The sequence below is a fragment of the Simochromis diagramma genome, unplaced genomic scaffold (assembly GCF_900408965.1).
Source record: "Simochromis diagramma unplaced genomic scaffold, fSimDia1.1 OVJJ01000079.1, whole genome shotgun sequence".
NCBI lineage: Eukaryota > Metazoa > Chordata > Actinopteri > Cichliformes > Cichlidae > Simochromis > Simochromis diagramma.
The window spans coordinates 3,980,888-4,003,239 of record NW_024387075.1 but is presented as its reverse complement, the minus strand read 5'-3'; the positions used below and the strand labels follow the sequence as shown (position 1 = coordinate 4,003,239).

At 39.9% G+C, this 22,352-nt stretch overlaps 1 protein-coding gene across 1 annotated transcript in view; it reads left to right on the top strand.

Annotated features, from left to right (window-relative positions):
- LOC120742268 (GRAM domain-containing protein 2A-like) overlaps nt 1-22,352 on the top strand; it is a 26,273-nt gene extending 3,921 nt beyond the window's left edge. The window contains exons 3-13 of the mRNA XM_040045500.1: nt 5,616-5,720; nt 12,248-12,305; nt 13,418-13,718; nt 14,460-14,563; nt 15,100-15,198; nt 16,945-17,016; nt 17,120-17,176; nt 17,823-18,000; nt 19,904-19,997; nt 20,778-20,882; nt 21,328-22,352. Coding sequence (XP_039901434.1) covers nt 5,626-5,720; nt 12,248-12,305; nt 13,418-13,718; nt 14,460-14,563; nt 15,100-15,198; nt 16,945-17,016; nt 17,120-17,176; nt 17,823-18,000; nt 19,904-19,997; nt 20,778-20,882; nt 21,328-21,331 — 1,167 coding nt within the window. The 5' untranslated portion in view covers nt 5,616-5,625 and the 3' untranslated portion in view covers nt 21,332-22,352. The remainder of the gene's footprint in view (nt 1-5,615; nt 5,721-12,247; nt 12,306-13,417; nt 13,719-14,459; nt 14,564-15,099; nt 15,199-16,944; nt 17,017-17,119; nt 17,177-17,822; nt 18,001-19,903; nt 19,998-20,777; nt 20,883-21,327) is intronic.

Sequence of the window (22,352 nt, the reverse complement as noted above, 5' to 3'; positions counted from 1 at the left end):
GTATGAATAGTTGCTGGTCGTGGAGTTTACCAAAATTTACTTTTTTTGTTGTGTTTTAGTGCCCCTTATAGCCTACTGCATGTCTATTTATATTCTAAAGTTGAACGCTTTCTGCTTTTATTTTGAAGGGCTCCGGTTATTCAGATATTGTCTTGTTTAGCTTCACGTCGTTGCTGCTTTCGGAAATACTGTAAAAGCAGCGTTTATTCCAAGTCAGGCGCTGAACATGCGGATATACTTCACGAATATAATGTGTATGCAGAAATCCTTGAAGTAGCCACTTAAATTGAAAAATATAAGTAAAATATGAAGTTATTTTCAAAACGTGTTTACAAGCCCATAATCATCATGTTTATTACTACTAAAACTGAAGGTGCTAGTGGCCTATCGATTTGCCACGACATACCTACACTAAACAAATAAATTATTAAATGGGCTACTAACTAGAAGTAACTAGAAACCTTTCAACAAAGCTATTAATTTCCCCTTCCTCCTCTAATCCCATTAAACTAATCACTCTGCTCCATTAAGTCTTAGGTAAGATGGACTTTTTGAAGGGTTGTACTGCTTTAAAAACATACTTCTGTCATCAAAGGTTGTTTTGAGGTACTTGCACAATGGGGAGGGTTTCTTTTTTCTTTGTCTGGTCTCAAGCAGTGCAGGACAGAGTCCAAAGGCTGTACATGTCTTTCATAGACGGACTGATTCAAGGACACAAAGAAAACGAAAGAAAATAATAATTAGCCTGTGCCATGTGATGCACCAAAGCTCTGCAAACAAATATCCCTTGGGTTAGCGTTTTTCATGAGTAAACTCTTGGTTGACTTGCTGTACATGAGAGAAAGCTCCTGCTGGCATCTTCAATGTCCCTATAAGAGGAAGTCACCTTCAGCGTTTGTAGACACATTAAACCTTTTCTCCTGCATATCCACTGTAAACAACCCAGATGGTTTATTACTGACGCATCTAATCAGAGACAAAGTTCTTGGTTTAGTAGCCTCAAAAATGGACGTGACTTTAGATTGTAAAAGAAATTTGGAGGTATTTTCCTTGGTGCACTGGTCTACAAGGAAGCGAGAGGTGGAGAGAGCGCAGGGACGACCTCGGTGATGAGCAACCTTAACAAGATTAGAGTTTATTGGATTGAGGGATGTCTTGTGACAGCAAAAAATGTCCAGACACAAAGAAGGACATGGAAGAGGAGAGGTGAAGAGAAGAATGGCTTTCAACTGAAAAACATTCATGCAAGAAACAAAGAAAGTGAGACAGAAGGAATGAAAGTGGGCCTAAAGAAAGGCCAAAGGTTAGAAGAGACCCCAACCTTTAGTTTATACATGTGTGTATTGTCTTTATGAGCACTGGCGTAAGATAAGGTGGGACGCTGCTTTGTTAGCTAAGTTTGAGGCTCAGTGTGTTTAATGAATGGGCCATGTATTGTTTGGCCTCATAATCGTGGTACAAACTCTAAGTTACAGCAGCGTTGACTCCCTGCCCAGCTCCAACAGCAGACTGAAGTATTCATCACAATGCATCACCCTGTTTTGTTGAGAAAAATGCAAAACTTACTGTTGGAATATTTAGCCAGCTCTGTATTAATTATGTATTCATTCGTGGCTCCATGGGGACATCCAGCCATCTTTGTGGAGGCAGCGCACGGGTAGAAGAGGAAGCCTGTTAAATCATTTTATATGAACTGATTCTTATCTGAACCGCGTCATATAAAACTGAAAAGCAGCAAATTCGCTTTGTTATTATCTCATGAATTATGAGCTTTGAGAGCGTGTTCCTTCACATAAACCGACTACGTATTGAACTTTCTCATCAAAAACAGGAAGGATTCATTATCAGATAGCTTCGAATGATGCTCCTAGTCTTGAAATACTGTGACAGAGCTCACCAGGCTGCTTCTTTTTTCCAGCAGCATTGGAGTTCAACATAATGAATGAGTGTCTCACCTCTTATTTACCTAAGAAACTGGTCAGCCTGGTATATTTTGTTTCAGTTTGCTCTCCTGGATGACATGAACAGTCCAACTTTAATCAGAGGTTTAAGTGCGGGCAATAATTTTCCAGACAGACATGCTAATATAGCCAGATGACTGTGAGAAAATCACAGGTTGTGGTGTATTTGACGCAGCATTCATCGTCTACTTCCAGGAAACCCACTCAGACTAAATAAAACCTATTTTAGATGGCCTAAACATCCTCACGGTCAAACTCACAGCGATATAAAGTTGGTTTATCTCAGGGCTGTTTGTGTTGGTCATTATGATGCATTCTATAGATGTTTTATACAATGTCTAGACTGTAAGCCCGCAGCTTGTGAATGAGTTAAAGTCTTACCTCATGTGAAAAGCAAATGTGAAAAAGAATTGCAGCTGTTAGGTAAAAGGTCCATTTATCTATGTATCCACCGAGTCAAGTTTATCTCTTTGCAAGCTGATTTTCAGACTACAGCAAAATGAATGGAAACAATAACAGTGTGTATTTCTTTTCAAAGTAGGCCAAATAATATATAAAAACATTTAAATAAAGATGCAGAAACCTTCACTTTTTGCATTAAACTTCTTTGGGTTTTCACACCACCATATCTCTTTGGAGTAACATTTACCCATATTTTGTAAAAAGCCTCTGTTCTGCAAATGCACAAGTCTCACACATTGGTTTTTTTCTTTTAAATTATTAAACTAAACACTGTTAAGTAAGCACTAATTCAAGTCCTTTATATGTTGATTCTGAAGAGGAAAAAGTGTACAAAAAGAAGTGAGCTTTATGCAAATTCACGGTAATACAGCATCTGGGATCAAATACTGCTCCTGAATCCTTTAAACTCCCCACATATCCTATACTTATGTATTCAGCCTTTCACCTCCCATTTAGTCCTCTGTGATCACAGACAACAAGTCAGATGTAACCTCAAGCACCAGACAGACAGCTATTGTTTGAACAGGTCAGCGGCTGACGCAAAACTTCTGCCTTCTGGCCAATTAGAGATAATATACTGGAAACTGCATGCAGGAGCCATATCCATCAGCACCTGTAATTAAACCAGAGCAGGTGGTAAAGACTTCCCCTCTCCCAGAGGTATAGCACAGGGCAAGCATGTGTTTGTGTGTGCATGTGTGAAAAAAAAGATGTGCAGGTGAGGGAGGAAACAAAATAGATGGGCTAGAGCTTTTCAGGTGAAGCTGTTATGTAGTAAAAGCACAAACACTACAAGGGTAAAACCTTTTTTTGTGTACCCAAAGACTACCAGACAGACTGTGGACTACTAGGACAATTCAAAAATTAATTACAATTTTATTTAAAAATATATCTAAATTGGAAAAAAGGAAGTGAACACATTTGAAATGAATGTGATGTTGAACTTTGAGGCAAAGCAAACTGCAATCAAAATGAGTGAGATATAGTTACAGAGATCTTTATTCAGTCGGTGGGAATGAGAGCAAGGCAGTGCTGAAATTTCAAATTATACAATAGGTGTATAAAATAAACACCCATTTCGACAAATATATATGTAAAGGTATATTAAAAAAATTATGATTCTACAATTATGCTGGTCATAGATAGACATAGGAACCTAGTGAATGCACAAACTGGAAAAAAGTCAATCGTAAAGGATAAAAAGTATTAATAAATAAAAGCTAAAATCTTTAAAAGTAACTAAAAGGTAAAATTTGTAGCTAAAAGTAGACCACTGACTTAATGGAAAGGATTAACAAATAAGCGGTGTCAGCTAAAAGTAGACAAATGTTAGGAGACAAACTATTGTGTGAATGCTGAAAGGCATTCACACAATTACGTCAGAGGCTGACGTAGCTACCATGAAGCCATCCACTGGTTTCTGAAGTCCCACGCTGGAGCTGTAAGAAGGTTTTCACAGAAAAATACATTTGAAAAGATGCGCAGACTATGAAACCGCTAGTGGGGTTGTGAATTCCCCCACTGTACGACCAGGTTTTCACAAACCAGACATCATTTTTCATTCAATGTGATCCAAAATGAGTGACTGAGCCCATTAATTCAGGAGGAAAGTGTTTATCAAGGTCAAATCAGAAAGTTGTTTTCCTGTACACTTCTATGGGTCCACAAGTCCACAGCAATTGCCATCTGGTGGTCTTCAGATAAAATGTAGGTTAAAGGCACTAATGCATTTTCTTAATTTGTCAGACCTCGAAGCTACTTCCATGTTTTATAGTGTCTATGGAAGTAATGTTTAGCTGAAAGTCAGAGATAGTCACAGTCAGAACTGCTAACTGCTAAGGACTGTTATACTGTTGATGCACTGTTTTGTTAACACCTATTTAAAGTACTGGATAAACCCTTGGACTAGATGAAAGCCACTAGATGCTACTTTAAGTAGATTGCACCCTTAGTCACATGGTAGCTGCACATGTTTGATTTAGCAGTTTTTAATGCTAGAGGCCCTTCCTGACACAAGGCCTTGCAAGATGCAACCCCCCCCCCCCCCCCCCAAAAAAAAAAAAAACAAAACAAAACAAAAAAAACCCCACAGATTAACAAATCAAACTGTGAACCACTTGAAAGTCCGTAGTTTCAAAAGGTTGGGAAATATTTAACAGGTGAAGTCAACCAGATATGTGCAACAGATTTAAAGTTGAAATTGTAACTAAAAAGATTACATATGCAGGTAAGCATATAACGGCTGAAAGTTGATCAGACATTTTACTAAAAAGTTCTCTTTGTATGAACAGTTGTGTTAAATACCATGCAGCATCAAATGAAATATTACAGGTCACACTTTTTAAGGGTACTTATTCATCTCAAAATGCTGTGACGAATGAAGTTTTTCTAGTTTATTTTAAGTGGTCTGATGAATCATCTATATTCATTTGCCTTTGGAGCCTCATTATAGATGGAGATTGTGAGGCGTGTTTGATTGTTTAAAGCCATTTGCTGCCATCTATTCTGAACTGCGTGCACACCAATCTCAACGAGCCGTTAAAATGACTCGAGCCTCATTATACATCACAGTAAACACTGAGCTGAGATTTGGTTCTCTCAGCGTTTCTGCTGAATCCACGCTTTACCGAGCCTGGTGTGAATCACGCTTTGCCCGGCTTGCTGTCAATCACAGCCTGCGAGGAGATATTGTTCTGAGCAGCTCACGCACAACCAATGGTCATATTCATGGCTTCTTCTTCTCCTTTTCTCATCCGAGAAAAATTAATTTCACGTCGCACGTGGCGCTGAAAAGTGTATAAAGTGTATTTTTAAAAATGTTTGAGTCAGCTCACAGCAGCAGATCAGGTCAGCCATCTGCATAACCTCTGGGGTGCTCTGCTTCATTGTAGACATCTGGGAGAGGGTACAAACTGACCCAGTTTACACAAGCACAAGCACACAGATTTATTTCGCTAAGTAGATATTTTTAATGTAGTGCCAGTGAGCTGCGTCAGACTTTGAATGTTGCATCACCTCTGTGTTGATTTTGAAGACAGAGTCCACTTGTTTGGCCCATAAAGTTTTTGGGAATAGCTCACTTTAAAGTCAAACACGGAGGCAAAAACAAACCATTTCTTTTACACGTCTACATGGAGATCGAGCAGAGAGGTTACCCGCTGTTAACACAGAGCTGTGTGTTTGTGTATCCAGGGCCAGGAGCATGACTGAGCAGCAGGAGCAGAGTGAAGAAATAGGCCTGCTTTCAACGCAGGACCTGGACCCCTCCAAGGACGACGACACACACGGCCACTTCAGGCAAAGCTTGCACACACAAACACACGCTGCTCCGCCACACTCTTTCCATGTTTTTTTTTTCATCCCACACACCATCTGTATCCTGTGCACGGTCACGGGTGTCAGCCCTAGGAGATTTATTTTCACAGCACTTATTTTGTGCTTTTATTTCAGCTGTATTTGATGTCAAACAATGGTCAAACACGCATACATAAGGATAAAGAGACTGCAGACAGGATGTTTTTTCTCTTCCCCTTTTAGGGTCTTTAAGAAGATATATGTGCTTGGGAGGCATGCTATAGTTATACTCGTAATAAAGTGCTTTAATCTAATGCATCATGCTTTTTGTGAGTATTCATATGGACATGTGTGCGCGCGCATCTGCAGATATACTGCATGTGTGTGTTGGTGTGTTATATAAGAAGGATTGAAGGCAGGAGCAATGTAATCTCGGGGGAATCTGCTCTGGGATGGGATTTAGCCCTGAGGTACGGACTCAGGGACTTGAACACTTTATGCACGTTAGCTTAAACTTGTAGCACCTCAATGAGCGGTGCGTCTATATTTGATCCACTTCCTGTGTGTAGCTCACTTCAATGCAGCTCTGTTCCAGCATGCAAATATTTACAGACTGTTTCTAAAAGATAGACTTACGCCGTGGCTCTAAAGTAAAGCCAGTGCAGAAGAGCCTCTGACTTCTCAGAATTTATAGAAATGTATGAGAAAATGACCTGAATTCCCACTTCAATTAATACCTCAGTAGATACTAATGAGTTTATGAGCTCTGTTGCTGACTTTGAGACTTATTTAATACAACATGATATTAATTTAGTAAAACACAGTCCCATAAAGAATCAAATACTTGATAAAGCATGATTTTAGGCATGGCTACTTTTTGTTGTTGTTGTTGTTGTTTTGTTGTTAGTCCAACAGCTCTTTTGGTCTCAACTATAACTTTCATTTAGTGCCTAGCTCCGAGCCGTTAAATGTTCCACTATGTCGTGGTGCTAGACATTACCTGGTGTTTATCATTGTAAGTTGATTAAAAGTTAATAATAATTTAATGTAACTAAAGAAGGATACATTGAACATTCTGTAAAACCAAACGTTCAAAGGGGCTAAAAATCCACGAATTAGTAGATATTTACCCATCTAACCTCTTTTATTGTACAGAATCATTTGTTTGAATGCTCATACAGCTCATACAGATATATATTTTTAGTCATTTCAGTAATTGCTGCACCAGTAGTTTTTCTATTTCAGTTAAAATTAGCAAAAGCAAAAAAGGATTCAATTGAAAGCAAAGGATGAGTTATTTTATTATTTTATTACTGCACTATTGTAAAGCAGTGAGAATTCTTATTGATTGTAGTGTGCTCTACTGATTTCTGTGTGAAATATTTCAAATGAATGCAGATTTTCTCAGGACACGCAGACAAAGAAATTCACGCGTTCTTTACTTTTCCCACTTGTGTGACCTTATTCATTTCCCACTCAGAACACTTTGATTTTAAACTCCCGATCATTCCTGTCTCGTCTCGTGGACACGTGTCATTTAGAGACGTATTCTCTCAGTGCTCCCAGTCCCAGTTTCCACTCCTCCAGCTAAATTATTGACTGCGAGTCCACTGCCACACTGGCCACCGATGGGAGGTGTTCGCCTTCTAATTTTAGGATTCAATTTAGGATTCTTTGAGCTTGTAATTAGTTTCACCATTTTGCCTCGCAGCCAAGGGCACTGTGACAGTCTAGTGCATGCATATACACACACGAACCCACGTGCCACAGGCAGCATTTTACTTTGTTTTTATTTCCAAACTTCAGAGGTGATGGTCGGGATCAGTCTTCTACCCCTGATCTATGAGAAAGTTGTTGCTGCTCAGTATATGTTGTGTGCAGGACAAATCCAACACATTTTGCTGCTGTTATTACTCTTTGTTTTTCCTGTATTCGGCACACACTGAACATTTGATGATTTCCTCCCGAGCCTGTGCATTTCAAACCCTCTGAACAATGCCCAAAATAAACACGAAGCAAAACTTTAGTGGAGCTGTCCATATCTGTATCATTCCAACGTGACCTTGTTTGTACTGTAAAAAATGCTTTATCTCAACACAAACCGCATTCACAGCTATCCTGCAGTCATGTGGGAATGCCCAAAGCACTTTTGTCCCGATTTTTGCCCAAATGCACCTGCAGTATTGATTAAAAGCTGGATCTGGTGGAAAAGAGAGAGTGAGAGGGAGACAGATGGAGATAGAATACTAGAGAGCCTACTAGTCCCCACAGACCCGCCTGTGTTTTTAATAATCACTCTCTTCTCTCCACCTGAGAGTGCAGAGCAACTGTGTAGCCTATTTATAGGCGGGAACCAGCAGGCAGGGAGGCAGAGCAGCACACATGCTCTGTTGTTCATAATGTGGTCACAAGATGATGGGGTGCCTGGAGGGGGAGGGGGCTTAATGAGGAAAACTGTGAATTTCACATCTAGTGCAAGCTACATTAAATAATGAAACATTTGAAAGGTTGAACAGAGGTTAGTTTGCTCATCTAATGGCCAAATTATGGCTCTTATTTAGCTTGGTTATGGTTTACTTATTATTTATTTTGGTCTCTACGTTTGTATTAATGACACTTAATTTTCACATATTTGGGTCATTAATTTCTTATGAAATTCACAGCATGTAACATTTTGTAAGTTAATGTACCTCACAATACAAGTAGATACTACAAAACAACACAATATATTAGTATAAATTCATTACATTTAAAATACAGATTATAAAGAGACAGTCTGGCTACTTGGATTCATTGTTAAAGACTGTATATAAAAGATGTGTGTCACAGACTGCTGTTTTTGAGCCTCAGCTTAGAGATTTCACCCGTAGGTGAAGCTTAGCATTTGGAGTTAAGAGATGCATTGGACACAGAATAATAAAACTTGATAATTTAATGCTATCAGAAAAATTCTTACTGTGGGATTCAACCACAGGGGAAGCTACTAACAGTCTTCTATGCAATCTAAAATTCATTTTGAAGCCAGTGAAGTCTATCCTCACTGGCCCTCAGAGAGAGTGCAGGTTAAAGACCCTTCTACAATAATCAACAATTATTTGGGTCACCTTTCATACAGTCTATGTACATGAGTCGATGATGTCAATGTGTTGTTTTGTTTTTAAGCAGACACATAATATAAGTTGGCTGGTATTCAATTCAATTTTATTGATACAGCACCAAATCAAAACAACAGTCACCTCAAGGCGCTTTATATTGTAAGGTAGACCCTAGAATAATACAACAGATATATCACTTTAAGGTCTGTGAGGTTTACAGGAGTACCAGCAGGAGACCTGGCAGTGCTGGAACAGCTTTGCTCTTGTGTAAACAACAGTGACAAGCTCGCACACACAAAGTCACACAGCCAGTAGGCTGACATAGCATTTATCAGACCCTCTGCTCTCTTATACTTTAAGCCTTCTTGGATATATAGGATTCATCTTTTCAACAACATTAATTTATCACCTTGAGTTGGCTCAGTTGTCACAGAGATGGAGCTGTTTTCAGGTTTGCACTTCTTACTCAGAACTTTAAGCAAACACTGAAGAAAGGTGCAAACGATTACTGAGCTCACATTTCAGCATATCTGTCTCCAAGACAACCGAGCAATCTGTCCACGGAGCAAGATCATGTCATGTGTGTCGAGTGGACTTTGACTTTTTCAAACCCCTGTAGGTTTATTTACAAATTTGAAGTTACATAACATGTGACCACCTTACATTTGAGTGAAGGAGTCATCACTTTGGTCCTTTAGCATTATTTTAGAGGCATCTTTCTGTCCTTTTTAAATCTCCCGTTCTTTCTCCAAACGATTTTATTGCTTTTTAAAAGTCTCACTCTCTAACATTTCAGTTGGTAGCGGCTAGCTTTAGCTTTGACATACACCTTAGCTATAATGATATTAAGATAAGATAAGAGGATAAGATAAAACTTTATTAATCCCTCGGGTGGGTTCCTCTGGGGACATTCGGTATCCAAAAGCACAGCACCGACAGAAGTTACAGAGTTACAGAATATTATATATATACACACACACACATATATATAAATACAGAGACATATAATATAAATAAAATATACGAAGGGGATAAATAGAATAAATAGGAATAAAAATAAAAATACAAGTGAATTGCACATTTCAAGTATTGAAATTGACTATTAACAAAAGTATTGCACAGTGAAGTGAAGAGGCACTACAGCTTAGTTGTTCCCCCCTCCTTTGTCCTCCCTCTCCCCTCCAGAGAGGAGTTAAACAGTTTGATGGCGTGTGGGACAAAGGAGTTTTTAAGTCTGTTGGTTCTTGTCTTTGGGAGAAGCAACCTGTCACTGAACAGACTCTTCTGGTTGTTAATGGCCGTGTGCAGAGGATGCCCAGCATTGTTCATAATGTCCAGCAGTTTTTTTAGTGTCCCTTTCTCTGCCACTGACACCAGAGTGTCCAGCTTCATGCCCACCACAGAGCCAGCCTTCCTGATCAGTTTCTCCAGCCTGGATGAGTCCTTCTTTGCTGTGCTGCTCCCCCAGCACACCACAGCATAGAAAAGTACTCCAGCAACCACTGACTGGTAAAACATCCTCAGGAGCTTCCTGCAGATGTTAAAAGACCTCAGCCTGCTGAGGAAGTACAGTCGGCTTTGGGCTTTTTTACACAGGTGCTCTGTGTTGCATGACCAGTCCAGTTTGTTGTCCACCCACAGCCCGAGGTACTTCTACTTGTTGACCACCTCCACCTCCTCCCCCTCTATCTGAACCGGCAGTGGACCTTCTCTGGACCTCCCGAAGTCCACAACCAGTTCCTTGGTCTTTGAGGCGTTGAGTTGCAGGTGGTTTGTGTGATTATATTGTATTATAATATATTTTTTTAAAAAGTCACATGAGAAACATCTTTAAATGCTCATTTTAGCAAATATTGAATCATACTGATAATCAGATTGATTTCTCGTGGTCTCATGGCTTTTTTCACATTACTTCGAGTACATAATATAATATTTAGTACTGCATTTTTCAGTTTTATCGAATATTTTTTCTGATGCTGGTGATTTTTAAATAAAGCTGTTTAACCTTAAATTGAACGGTGATGTAATTATCTTGGCGTCATCGTGACACGCACCCCGGCGGTCAGACTTTGTCATTCTCATCTCCACGGTGACAAAGAGCTGCATGGAAAAAACTACCAGAGTCAGAGAGAGTTGTTTAGGGACAGAGGTCATGCTATCTTCTTACCCAGAGGAGCGTTTCTCCTCTGGGGGAGAGACGGGACACTGACAGCCCTGCTGCTATAAGGGCAACAGAGAGGGGGATTTTACATAATAGCATCTCATTGTATAAAGTATAGGACGCTTCTCAAGGAGAATACAAAATGTGATGCTGAAGAAGTCATGTTGAGAAGTAGATTTTGTGTGTACGTAAAAAAGGTAAATAAGGCTGTTGGTAAAGTAGTAGTTAAAATACAGTTATAAATACGGTGACATCTATAAATATTTTGTGATCAGTCTGAAAATGATGGATTTGTACTGTATTTGTTTAAAAATAAGATTGACTAATAATTTATCTGACACTTGAAGGCTTCTTCATATTTTAACAGTATGTTTTTACTCATAATGTGAGAGCAATGACTTTGAGATGATGCAACAGACTTGTGCTCTGTATGATGGAATATACCAAGTTTCACTTTCTGCTCTTCGTTTGAAGCCTCTTACTCTCGCGCAGTGCAAGAAGTGGCTTCCACGGAGTGTGATAACTCATCACAGAGCACGCGAAGCTTCAATTTGGTTTGGCCAGAGCTCCTGATTTATCAGTATCTCCTTCAGCAGCGCTCTTTTCGTATCAGCGCTGCGTTACATCTTGCTATGCTTGCTGTCAATCACCCAGCGCTCTCAGAAAATAGAGGAAGAAAGGCAAGTCTCTCAGAAAAGAAACCATCGAGAACACCCTGCCTTTTACTCTTTATTGTTGCATACATATCTTCTCCTTTTAAACCTCTTAACTGGAACAGCAGTATGTTTCAATGACATTTTCCTTAAAGGTCTGATTATACTGGATTTTATCTGCTGCAGGGAGGGTGTGTGTGTCTGCTTTAGCAAAAGATATGAGTATCATGCTGTGACATCTGCTGCAACACTCTGACTATTCCTCTTGAGGCAAGTTGGATGCCAGTTATATGTGTGTGTGCGTGTGTGCTCATCTACTATTAAAAGAGTGACACAGATAATCTCCTGACATGGCCACTTTTTGTGTTTGAACAGCTCAGTGTTTATCTTTATGTTGTTTTTTATGGCAGCCCACATCTCCCTCCATTTATGCTGATGATTAACTAACCATTTGTCACGATGACGATTTTTGCCTTGTTTAGCTCACGTGACGACATCAATCTGTCTTCAAGTGTTCTTATATTTTTTAAAACGAATGTTTTTAAACAGCACATTGGGATGAGCTGGCAATAGATGGCATGTCATTATAACTAAGTGTATTTTTTTTTTGTTTTATCACAGGTTTCAGCTGATTGAAGACCTGTCCTATGAAGATTTGAAGAAGTGTTACAGGGGCTCGGTGAGTCTGATCTCTTCTTTTTGCTCCTAACTGTGTCTGTGACTCAAGTCCAGTTAATTGTATTTTACTTTAAATACTCAATAAAAGTGGAACATCCTTTAAAACATTATTTTCTTTCTCTGTACTGCTAAATTAAATTTGAAAGCAGATAAATGTGCTCAGTCATTGAATCCTTTTTATTTCCTGTGGTTAAGATGATAAAGTTGAGAAACATTTGGACTCCTTCATTTTACGTTTGTACCAGATTCTTGCCCCATTAAAAGAGAATTTACAGCACCGTTGTCATCAGTGAGTAGAAATAATACAACCGCACCACAAACTAAACCCCATAATACCATTTGAACTACAAATTTGTCAACAAATCATCCCCCAGTAATGGTTGCAGCTTTCACGCAGTGGCATTTGAGCCCTCTGAATTACTGTAACCTACTGTAAGCTCCATAGTCCTGACGACAGGAGCTGCTCTAGCGTGAGCTATTAATAGAAAGACAAAAACAGGAGCAGCAGATAATAACAAACAGAGCACCTACAAGTTGAAGGAAAGATAGATGAGCTACAACGGGACACAAAAAAAGAAGAAACTTAATCTTGTGCTGGAGATAGCTAGAGGTGGAAGTGAGTCGAGCTGCGAGAGAGGAGGGTGGGGAATGAATGAGCTCTGTTGTGCATTCGGGGGAGGAAAATGGATGTTTTTTTTCTTTGAACAAGGGAAGAATTTTAGGTGTGAGACACTGGCACTACAGACGAGATGCTGACAGAGGAGAAGAGGAAAGGTAAAGGCAGAAAAAGAGCAGACTTCAAGTGAGAGCAGTGAGGAGTACCAGTGTTTTTTTATAGATGAGGGCAGAGTGTGTGTATGTGTGTAAAGGAGAAGAGGGAGGGTGTCAGCTGGGTGCTGTAAAGTGTAGTGTCACTGGAGGTGTATCTGAGGAAGAGAAAGACAACCTTGTAGTTGTGAAAGAGCTCAGTGGCTGTAAAAACCGAGGCGTCTGCAGCGCGTGTGTGTAGGTCCGCACATTAGAGCCACGTGTGTGTTTGTAGGACGTGTTGACTAGAGGTAGTTGCACAGAGGCAGTCCTCTGTCACAGTACTGACCGACGACAGGGGAACAGTGTGTGTCTTGCAGCAGCTTGCTCCAGGCCTTGGATGTTCGCGAGTGTGTGTGTGAGTATGGTGCCAACGTGCTGAGCCTGGTGCAGAACTCGCGTCCTTTGAGGGAGAGGGTGGCGTCTGCGCCGAGCGGAGCCGGAGTGGCCGGTGGCGGCGGTGGTTCCGGTGCTGTGCAGGCAGGCCGGTCCGCCAAGGAGCTGCTCATGACTCTGCCCTGTCCCTCTGCACAGACTGTCAGCAAGTACAACTCGCAGTACCACAAACTGTTCCAGTGCGTGCCCAAGGATGAGATCCTCATGAAAGGTACTGTGTTTTTTACTCTGTTTGGCTCAAGCTGCTCATCTATAGTAACTGAAGTGAGTCAGTTAAGCAATCATCAGAATGAAAAAGATTAGTTTAATTGGTGGTTGTTATCATGTAAATGAATTAGAAATAAAATGTTTGGCGACCTTGAAGTTGCAACGAATGAGTCATTACGTGTTATTCATTAAAAAGGTAACTTAATCCATTTTATATTGTTCTTTTCTTTTATGTAACTCAACTTCGGGCTTTTCAGGTGCCTTTAAACATCTCCAACTCCTCCCTAACCACACCTTTAATCTTTTGTATATCGTGTAAAAATAGAAAATAAGATGTTTAGCGAGACGTAGCCGTACAGTTTGAAGGGATTTACTGACCGCCCAGCAGTCACGGCGTAGCCTCGGTGGCTTCACACGCCTCTGCTCAGTCCTGACCAGAGCTGCAGCTTCACCCATCCGTCACCTCACAAACTAGAGCTGCATCAGAAGTCACTCATCCGTTCTTTCATTCATAGCTCCCTCTACTGAAACTCGATAGTGAGAATTAAATGGAGCTTCTTTTTTTTTGCATTGTGTTTTTGTTGGCAGACATTAATGCGCATGCAGAGGGCGTGTACTTTACTTTTCAGGTTTTTAAGTAAAAATATTTTTAGTAGAACTATTTTTTTTTATTACTAAGCTTTTTAAGGTTTTCTTCATCAAGTTTTACTGTTGTTAGAAGAGCTTTTGTCTCTTCTATCCTCAGTGTACTCCTGCGCTCTTCTTAGAGATATCCTCCTACAAGGCCGGCTATACATTTCCAGAAACTGGCTGTGTTTCTATGCCAACCTCTTCGGCAAGGACATCAAGGTACGAATGACTGGCAGACAGCTTAATAAATTTAAACCGACTGAGAAACTTGAACCGGGTTACTCCCTGTCAGAGTCTGACAAGCGGATCTGAAAAACTTACAAACTGATTGGACAAATTATTTGTCTGAAAGTCAGTCAGGCTTACAGACTGAGGTGAAGTTTCACAGTCTTCTATAAAATACCTCTGTCTGTCTGTATGTGCGGTGAATTTATATACGAGGACCAGTTAGACTTACTGAACCTTTAACCTTAATCAGCTATGTTATTCTCTCTTTGATGTTGTGCAGTGTACCTTTTCCTTCATTTCCTTGAAACCAAACCTCTCCTAACATTTCAGTGACAATAAGCTACTTATTCAGACTGCATTCCTCACATTCTGACTGAAATAAGACACGCTTCGTGTCCACTTCGAGCTTTCTCTGAGGGCTTTTCCTCGATGGATATTAGCTCTAACTTCCCTGCTACCATCTACTGAAATCACAAGGGTGTTATTTCCTTATCACCCCTGCTTTAAAAATCTATTTTTTTCCTTAGGTGGCCATCCCTGTCGTTTCTGTGAGGCTGGTGAAGAAGCACAAAACAGCAGGCCTCGTACCCAATGGCTTGGCTATCACCACAGACACCGGCCAGAAGGTAAACATTACTGTCACCATAAACTGAAATGCTCATGCTGATTAGCTCAGCAAGGGCGTTTTTTCCACTGAAGCTGAGATGGAAAAAAATAGAACGGTGCTATAGTTAGAAGCAGAGTGAAGTCCCAGCTTGCTAACACAAGAGAGTGAAAGGTTTTTCCACCATTACAGCAATGTTAAGATGAGCCTCTTAACTTCCTGTCACACCAGATTTAACCTCTCATCAGGTGGTGCTTTCAAGGACAATTTGCACCTTTCAGCTCTTGCCCTGGCCCCAACAATGCGTGAATAATAATAGCTACATTAGCATCTAGTTAAATCTGGGTAATTCATCTTCAACTGCCAATTAGTACTGCGCAAAAAAAAAGACCTATAAACACACTGAAGTCAGTGTGGCCCAGAGGGTGAAAAATGTTTTAATGAATTGTTCCACCAAATTAATTATTTGTGTGCACCGCGCATCGTGCTGAGGGAGAGAAGAGGGGCAAATTAACTCATTTTTAAAAGCATGATTTGCTCACTCGAAAGGAATGATAAAAAAAAATGGTGAACGCAAAAAATTTAAAGTTGTCATTCATAAAAAACCCACAGAAGTGGCAGCACTCTAGTAATTTACAACTGAACTCTGTCATGTTGCCCTATATTTATAGAGTAATGTGGTCAAACATTAACTGTGCTGCGTTACATATAAACTACATATCAAGGTTAGAAATACTGTCAGCTGACAAGATAGAACAGAGATCATTGTTTTCATTGTTGTCCTGTTTTAAAATGTTCTGCTATAAACCTAAATAGATAAAGACAGAGACAGATGTTTTGTTTGTTTGTTTGTTTTACAAGGAAATATTTTACTGAATATTCTTTCTAATTGGAGCAGACATATGTCCGCACACATATAGACAAAAGAGCAGCTTCCTCAGCATTATGAGAATCAAAAAGGTTAAAGCCATTCTGTCATTATACGACCTATATAATGCACCAAATCACAGAAGTATTCATTAAATATTCTAACAATGGATCTTCCCACTGTAAAAATCTGCCTACCAGGATATACAACCTCTGTCTTTACCTTCAGTTTCTTTCATTCTTTCTTTATTTCTCCTTACACTAACTCAGCTGATCAAATATATGTTTTCATTCTTTGCGTGCTAAAATCCATTCCTACCAACTAAATGACCTCAGAAGATAAATCGTTGTTATATTTACATCACGTAGTGTGACTCACCGGACAGCACGTTAGTTTATAGCGTCATCTTATTGAAGGAATTAAAGACACACCTCTGTTGAAGCATGTGACAGACATAACATAATTAGTCATGACTGTTTATCATCTTAAAAGCGACTGATAACGCACGCACGCACAGTGATTCAAATTTCCATCCAGGTCAAAGGAATATTGGTACGTGAGCCAAAATGGGATCAGAAAAGTCCAGGTGACTTTTAACAGATTTTTTCAATTCAGTAAAATCAGAATCGAAATATTTTTATGCTTGTCTGCAGCCATAAATGTACTGCATGCGGACTAACATCATAAGCATTAGTGTTATGGGGGAGGCAGGGGGAATGTGAAACAGAAATAATCTCTTATCTAAACTTAGGGTCTTCTCAAAATTGTAAATAGAAACCTTAACTGGCTGCATGGGTATACGCTGCTGTGTTGTTCTCAGGTGTTTACTGCACAGTAAAAATTATAATGATAAAGTTAACTGAATGTTTATTTCCCTGTTTCTCTTTTTTATGTTCTCAGTATGTATTTGTGTCTCTGCTATCAAGAGACAGTGTATATGACGTCCTCCGCAGGATCTGCACACACCTGCAGGTGACAGATGGAGGACACACACACACATATAGAGCTACACTGCTAATTTAATTTGTCGTGGTGTACATGTTAGTTACAGAAGTGATCTGCTTTTCCTCTTCAGGTCAATGGGAAGAGTCTGAGCTTGAAGCAGTTCATGGAGGAGCCAACCTTATCCCTGGTCAGTGAGGACATGTCTTCCGCTGAGAGAAACCACTTAAAAAAAACTGTTAAAAATCTTAAAACTGTAAAAATTAAAACAAGTGTACCCCTGAAGTAGCTTGAAACACTGATCAGAGGGCTGACTAACCTTCCTACACAGACAGGATCAATACATCATTTTGTTGCAGCTGCAGCCTCACAGTGCATCATTCCCCGAGTCTGCAAGATGCTATCAAAGAGCTCTCTGAAGTCACCTTGTGTGTTTGTGTGCACGAACACACACACACACCACAGGTTACACTGCGACAGAACAGCTTTTGCATGAAGGAATAATTAAGTTGTGTTAACGTACTTGTCCTTGATCATACTCTAACCTGGACTGATAATAATCATGGAAACAGGGTGTTTGATTATCATGTCATCATACTATGGCAAAAGTGAAACATCCAAGAGCTTTTAAAAGTTTATACCTGCATTATTACCAAAACAAAATTATTTACACCCAGATTTCTTTCCCTTGCAACCTTACAGGCTTTGATCTAATTTAAGGCTTTTTATTTTCAAAGAGGCTTTACTATTAATAATATAATAACCATTTATTTAAAACCAGACGTGTGCTGACAGCTCATGTGTTGATCTGTTGTTCTCTTCCTCCTGTGCCACAGGATGACTTCCCAGCTCCAGACGTGTTCCCAGTGGTTGATGAATTCCCATCAGTGTTAAAGTGGAGAAGGAAACCCTCGGTCGTGTCTGTGTCCTCCTCCCTCCCCGACCTCCTGGGGAACTCAACCAGCAGCCTGAGTGCCACGGACACACCCTTCAAATCAGAGCAGCAACTCGAAGGTGATAAAACTAGATAATGATGCAGTGTTACATCATAGATACAAAGGTCAAGGCTTCACGCAAGGCCACGTAATCGCAGGGTCTTGTGAGTTTTGACTAATTGAGTTTTATGACGCAAAAAGAGGGAAGTAATCTCACAAGCGGGTTTTCAGTCTCCGTTTAAAAATAATAAATTATCTTTCTGTATAACACGTCCCAGTGGTAAAGGTACAGATTTTCACAGGAGTGCAGCATGGAAAGAAAATCTACTCCCAGCAGGGCAGTGGAATAAAGTGCCTGCATTATGCACTCTAAGAGTGAGTATTGTATTGTATCTTTATTTTAAACATTTTTGATTTGGGGGGAGTATAAAAATTTTAAGATGTAAGGAGGGTTAGGGTTAGGGTAGGAGGAAGTCATTTTTAGTATGAGGTAAATTAAATTTGGAGAGACTGAAGACATGTTGTTACTATGTGTTTTCTAAATGTCATTGATTTAGTAGAAGAAGACTAATCGATTAAACATTAATAGACACTGCTCAAAAAAATGAAAGCAACACTTTGAAAACATATCAGATCTCGATGGGGAAAAAGAATCTTCATGCTGGATATCTATAAAGATGGACTGGATGCCACATTGTTTGATGGGAATGAAAATGATCAGCCTATGGACGGCTGAATTCAAATATAACCCAAAAATCAAAGTGGAAAAAAATGTTGAAATTGATCTTGGATCTGGACCCGGGCATCACTGAGTTCCTGGACAGTCTGAGGTGCAACCTGGACAGAAACACAATGCCCCCGAGGTGTTTTATTGGATTTAGGCTTCCAAGAGTGGAAGCCAGTCAGCGTTATCAATTCCTGCATCCTCTTGCCAGGAGGAACCCAGGACCCACTGCACCAGTGTAGGGTCTGACAGTGGGTCTAAGGATTTCATGCGATACCTAATGGCAGTCAGGTATCTGCCGTTGTCTGGCCAGTAGAAATCTGTGTGTCCCTTCATGGATATGCCTCCCCAGACCATCACTGACCCACCACCAATCAGTAATCCTGAACCATGTTACCATGTTTGCCAAATGCAAAACTAATGAAAAAACAGTCAGAAAAGACGAGTAGGGAAAAGAATCAATAAATATCCCAGAAGTTCGATTAAATTGATGCTATACTCTTATTAAATTGTTTGTTTTTGAGCAACACTTATTTGCTGTTTAACATTTTTATTGTTAGTTGAATGCTGTGCAGACAGAACATGTGTGTGAGAGGGGGGCATTGAGAGAGTAATTGCTTTTGGATTGCAACGTTCCTCTTATGCAACAACACATTAAGCCTCAAATGGAGATTAAATCATTTGAGGGGCTTGTATTAAAAAGCTTTGGGCGGGTGCAGATTAAGTAGAGATTATGACGAGCAATGTCTGCCGTCCAAGTTGTGTGAGGACAGCTTCCGCGTTATCTGCTGAATATCGTTTCTGCATACTCTCCTCCAATAATGCTGCTCTCTATTAAATGTCAGATCAGCGTGAGCTTTTGTGTACGTTATTGTCACAGCTCGCCTGTGGAGTGGAAAGCTGGGATGTAAGTCAACACCTATATTACAATTGTTTTATCTCACTACAAAAACACACCACAGTGTAAAGAAGAAGAATGCACATGTCAGCCACCGTGTAATAATAACAGAGCAGTATGGAGGCTGTGGTTCTGTATGACACAGACTGTTTGCACTGTTTACAGTGAATGAAGAAAAAGGTAGAAACAGAATTAGAGTATCTATTTATGACTCCTCAACTCTGGATATCGTTTTCAGGGAATATATGAAAGCACTGTAATTGCATATGAGTGGTAGACAGGCAGCAATATTTAAAGGGGACTATGTGGTACAGTCAACCACTATTAATGGTTTTATTATACTGTGTGTGTGTGTTACAGAGCGAGCTCTGCAGACAGACAGAGGTCTTTTATCTGAGCCAGTGGCAGAGTTGGGCCAGATGGAGTACCAGCTGCTCAAGTTCTTCACCCTGCTGTGAGTATACTGAGGAACATACAGACACCAACAACACCACCTTCATCTCCTCCAGGAGCTGACTCACAGCTACACACACGCACACTAATGCAGAAATATAAATAGTGGATGATTGACTCATAGTGAACACAGGGGGTCAGAGCTGATAAAACACCTTTTATTTTGTGTTTTTTCCACACAGCAAGTTTCCTCCCATGAAACTTTTCTAAGATTTGTCTCTTATATAAATAAATCATTTATCTTTAGGACATTATGTGCTCCTTCCTCCACCTGGGAGACTGTGCATTATCCAGAAAGCATTAGGTCAATCTGCTAGCTGTTTATCATGTTGCTGACCCCTGTCCCCTGTCTGAATAAGAGGAAGAGACTAATCTCTCTGAGATATAACAGACTTATTCAGAAGTAGATAAATAGGTAAATCATCATGTTATTATCACTATGTAATAATGCAGAGTATATTTTAAAAACTACAGCTAAGTTATATTATATAAAAGTCCCAACATTTCATTTTATTATTATTATTATTATTATTATTATTATTATTGTATATGAATGACTGTGGCTGCATAATAAGAAAGAAAAGACATGATTTGTTACAGAATCAGTTCTTACTCTTCTTTAGGCTGAGTTGTTGCAGGACAGTGTAGCCAAATGCCGCCACCCAGTGTTCATCAAAAGCCATTACAGCCCTCATACTTTGTTACAAGACTCATTACTATCAGCAAAGATGACATACACTTTTAATTAGACCAACGGGTGCATCTTTTCTTCTGTCTTCAGTATTATTCTCCTCATCTTGTCATCGTGCTACTTGGCCTTCCGTGTGTGCAGTCTGGAGCAGCAGCTGTCTTTCCTTGGTAACCCAAATCTACCCCTGAGAGAAAGGTAAGTAATGTGGTGTCAGTGGCATCATCAGTGATTTAAATAATGTTAAACTGTGTAATATGGGTGCAGGTATGGCTCACCTGGTAAAATTTGCAACCACACTGCAGAGGACTGGGTTTAGCCCGACCTGTTATTCCCTGTTGCTCTATCCCTGCTGTTCTGTCTACGATTACAAACAAAAATAAAGGCTAAAAAAGTATAATCTGAATAATTATAACTGGAATTTGCAGAAATAAATAAAAAATATCAGCAATATTATTAAGTTATGATTATTATACTGTATTATTTTATGATATTCTTGTATTTTGTTAATTCTGTTTAGCAGGAACAGTACTGATTAATGCTGTGCAGTACTGCTGTATGTGGGAGCAGGTGTAAAGACTGATAAATAACAGCACATTTCTGGTGTCGGAGTCCACTACCAGGCTGCTTTCTCCTCATCTAGATAACCAACCGCTGTCTGCTGTGAGCCTCCAGACTGGCTGCTGTTTGCTCTCCTCCCGCCTCAGAGTCGACGATGCCCTTCTGCACAGATCCAGGACCTGCTTAGAGCCCAGAACAGACCAACCTCCGCACCAGCTGCACCGTGCAAAGGAGCAACAACAACCCAACTCCGGGCTCCTTATGGACTTTCCCACCGGGGAACGAGTTCCCAATCAGTGATCACTTCCAGACTATGCAAACAGACTGTCTATTTTTATCTAAATATAAAGTAGCTTTTTACTTTAGATTATGATTGTCTCCCAGGATCTGTCCCTCTCTCCGACATTTCATCTTTAACCTGGTGACGCCTCAGTGTAAGGCGATCCTGAAATAGTGAGTAGATTACTGTTGAATCTGCTGTTTGTGGCACTCATCTTTTTTTTTAGTAGCTGAGCGATAATTCAACACATTAATTACTTGAAAAAAGACTGAGAATGAAGACGTCAGGCACGTTATGGGTGTCGCTTGCACATCTCACCATACTGTGACTGACAAAAACTGGACTGAACCAGATGTATTCTTCTTATTTAACCTCATTTTAAAGGATAAAACTAGTTACCACTATGCACTTTCTCTTAGTACAGGTCCACATGATTTCAGACGTATGTGACTGTTTGAATCATTTTTCATGATATTTATGAAAAAAGGTAATGTTGCAAGCACAGACTGTTGACTGAATGAAGTTATACGTCATGTAATTTGATAAAGTGGACACATCCCTTGTGGGTGTTAACTGTAATGTGAATGGGACGATTAGATGACATGCATCTCCTTTGTTTTTCATTGTATCACTAGTCAGCTGTGTGGCAGGTGTTCCCCAGGTTCTTTTATACGTTTCAAATGAAGAGTTAAGACTTAAAATAACACTGATGTGTCATATTGTTGGCTGATGATGAGTTTTCAGACATGTGACATGTAACCCTCAAGTCCTATTTTGTGAAATCCCTGTGAATTAAATTGGAAAACAGTGTAAATAAGCAAAAGAGA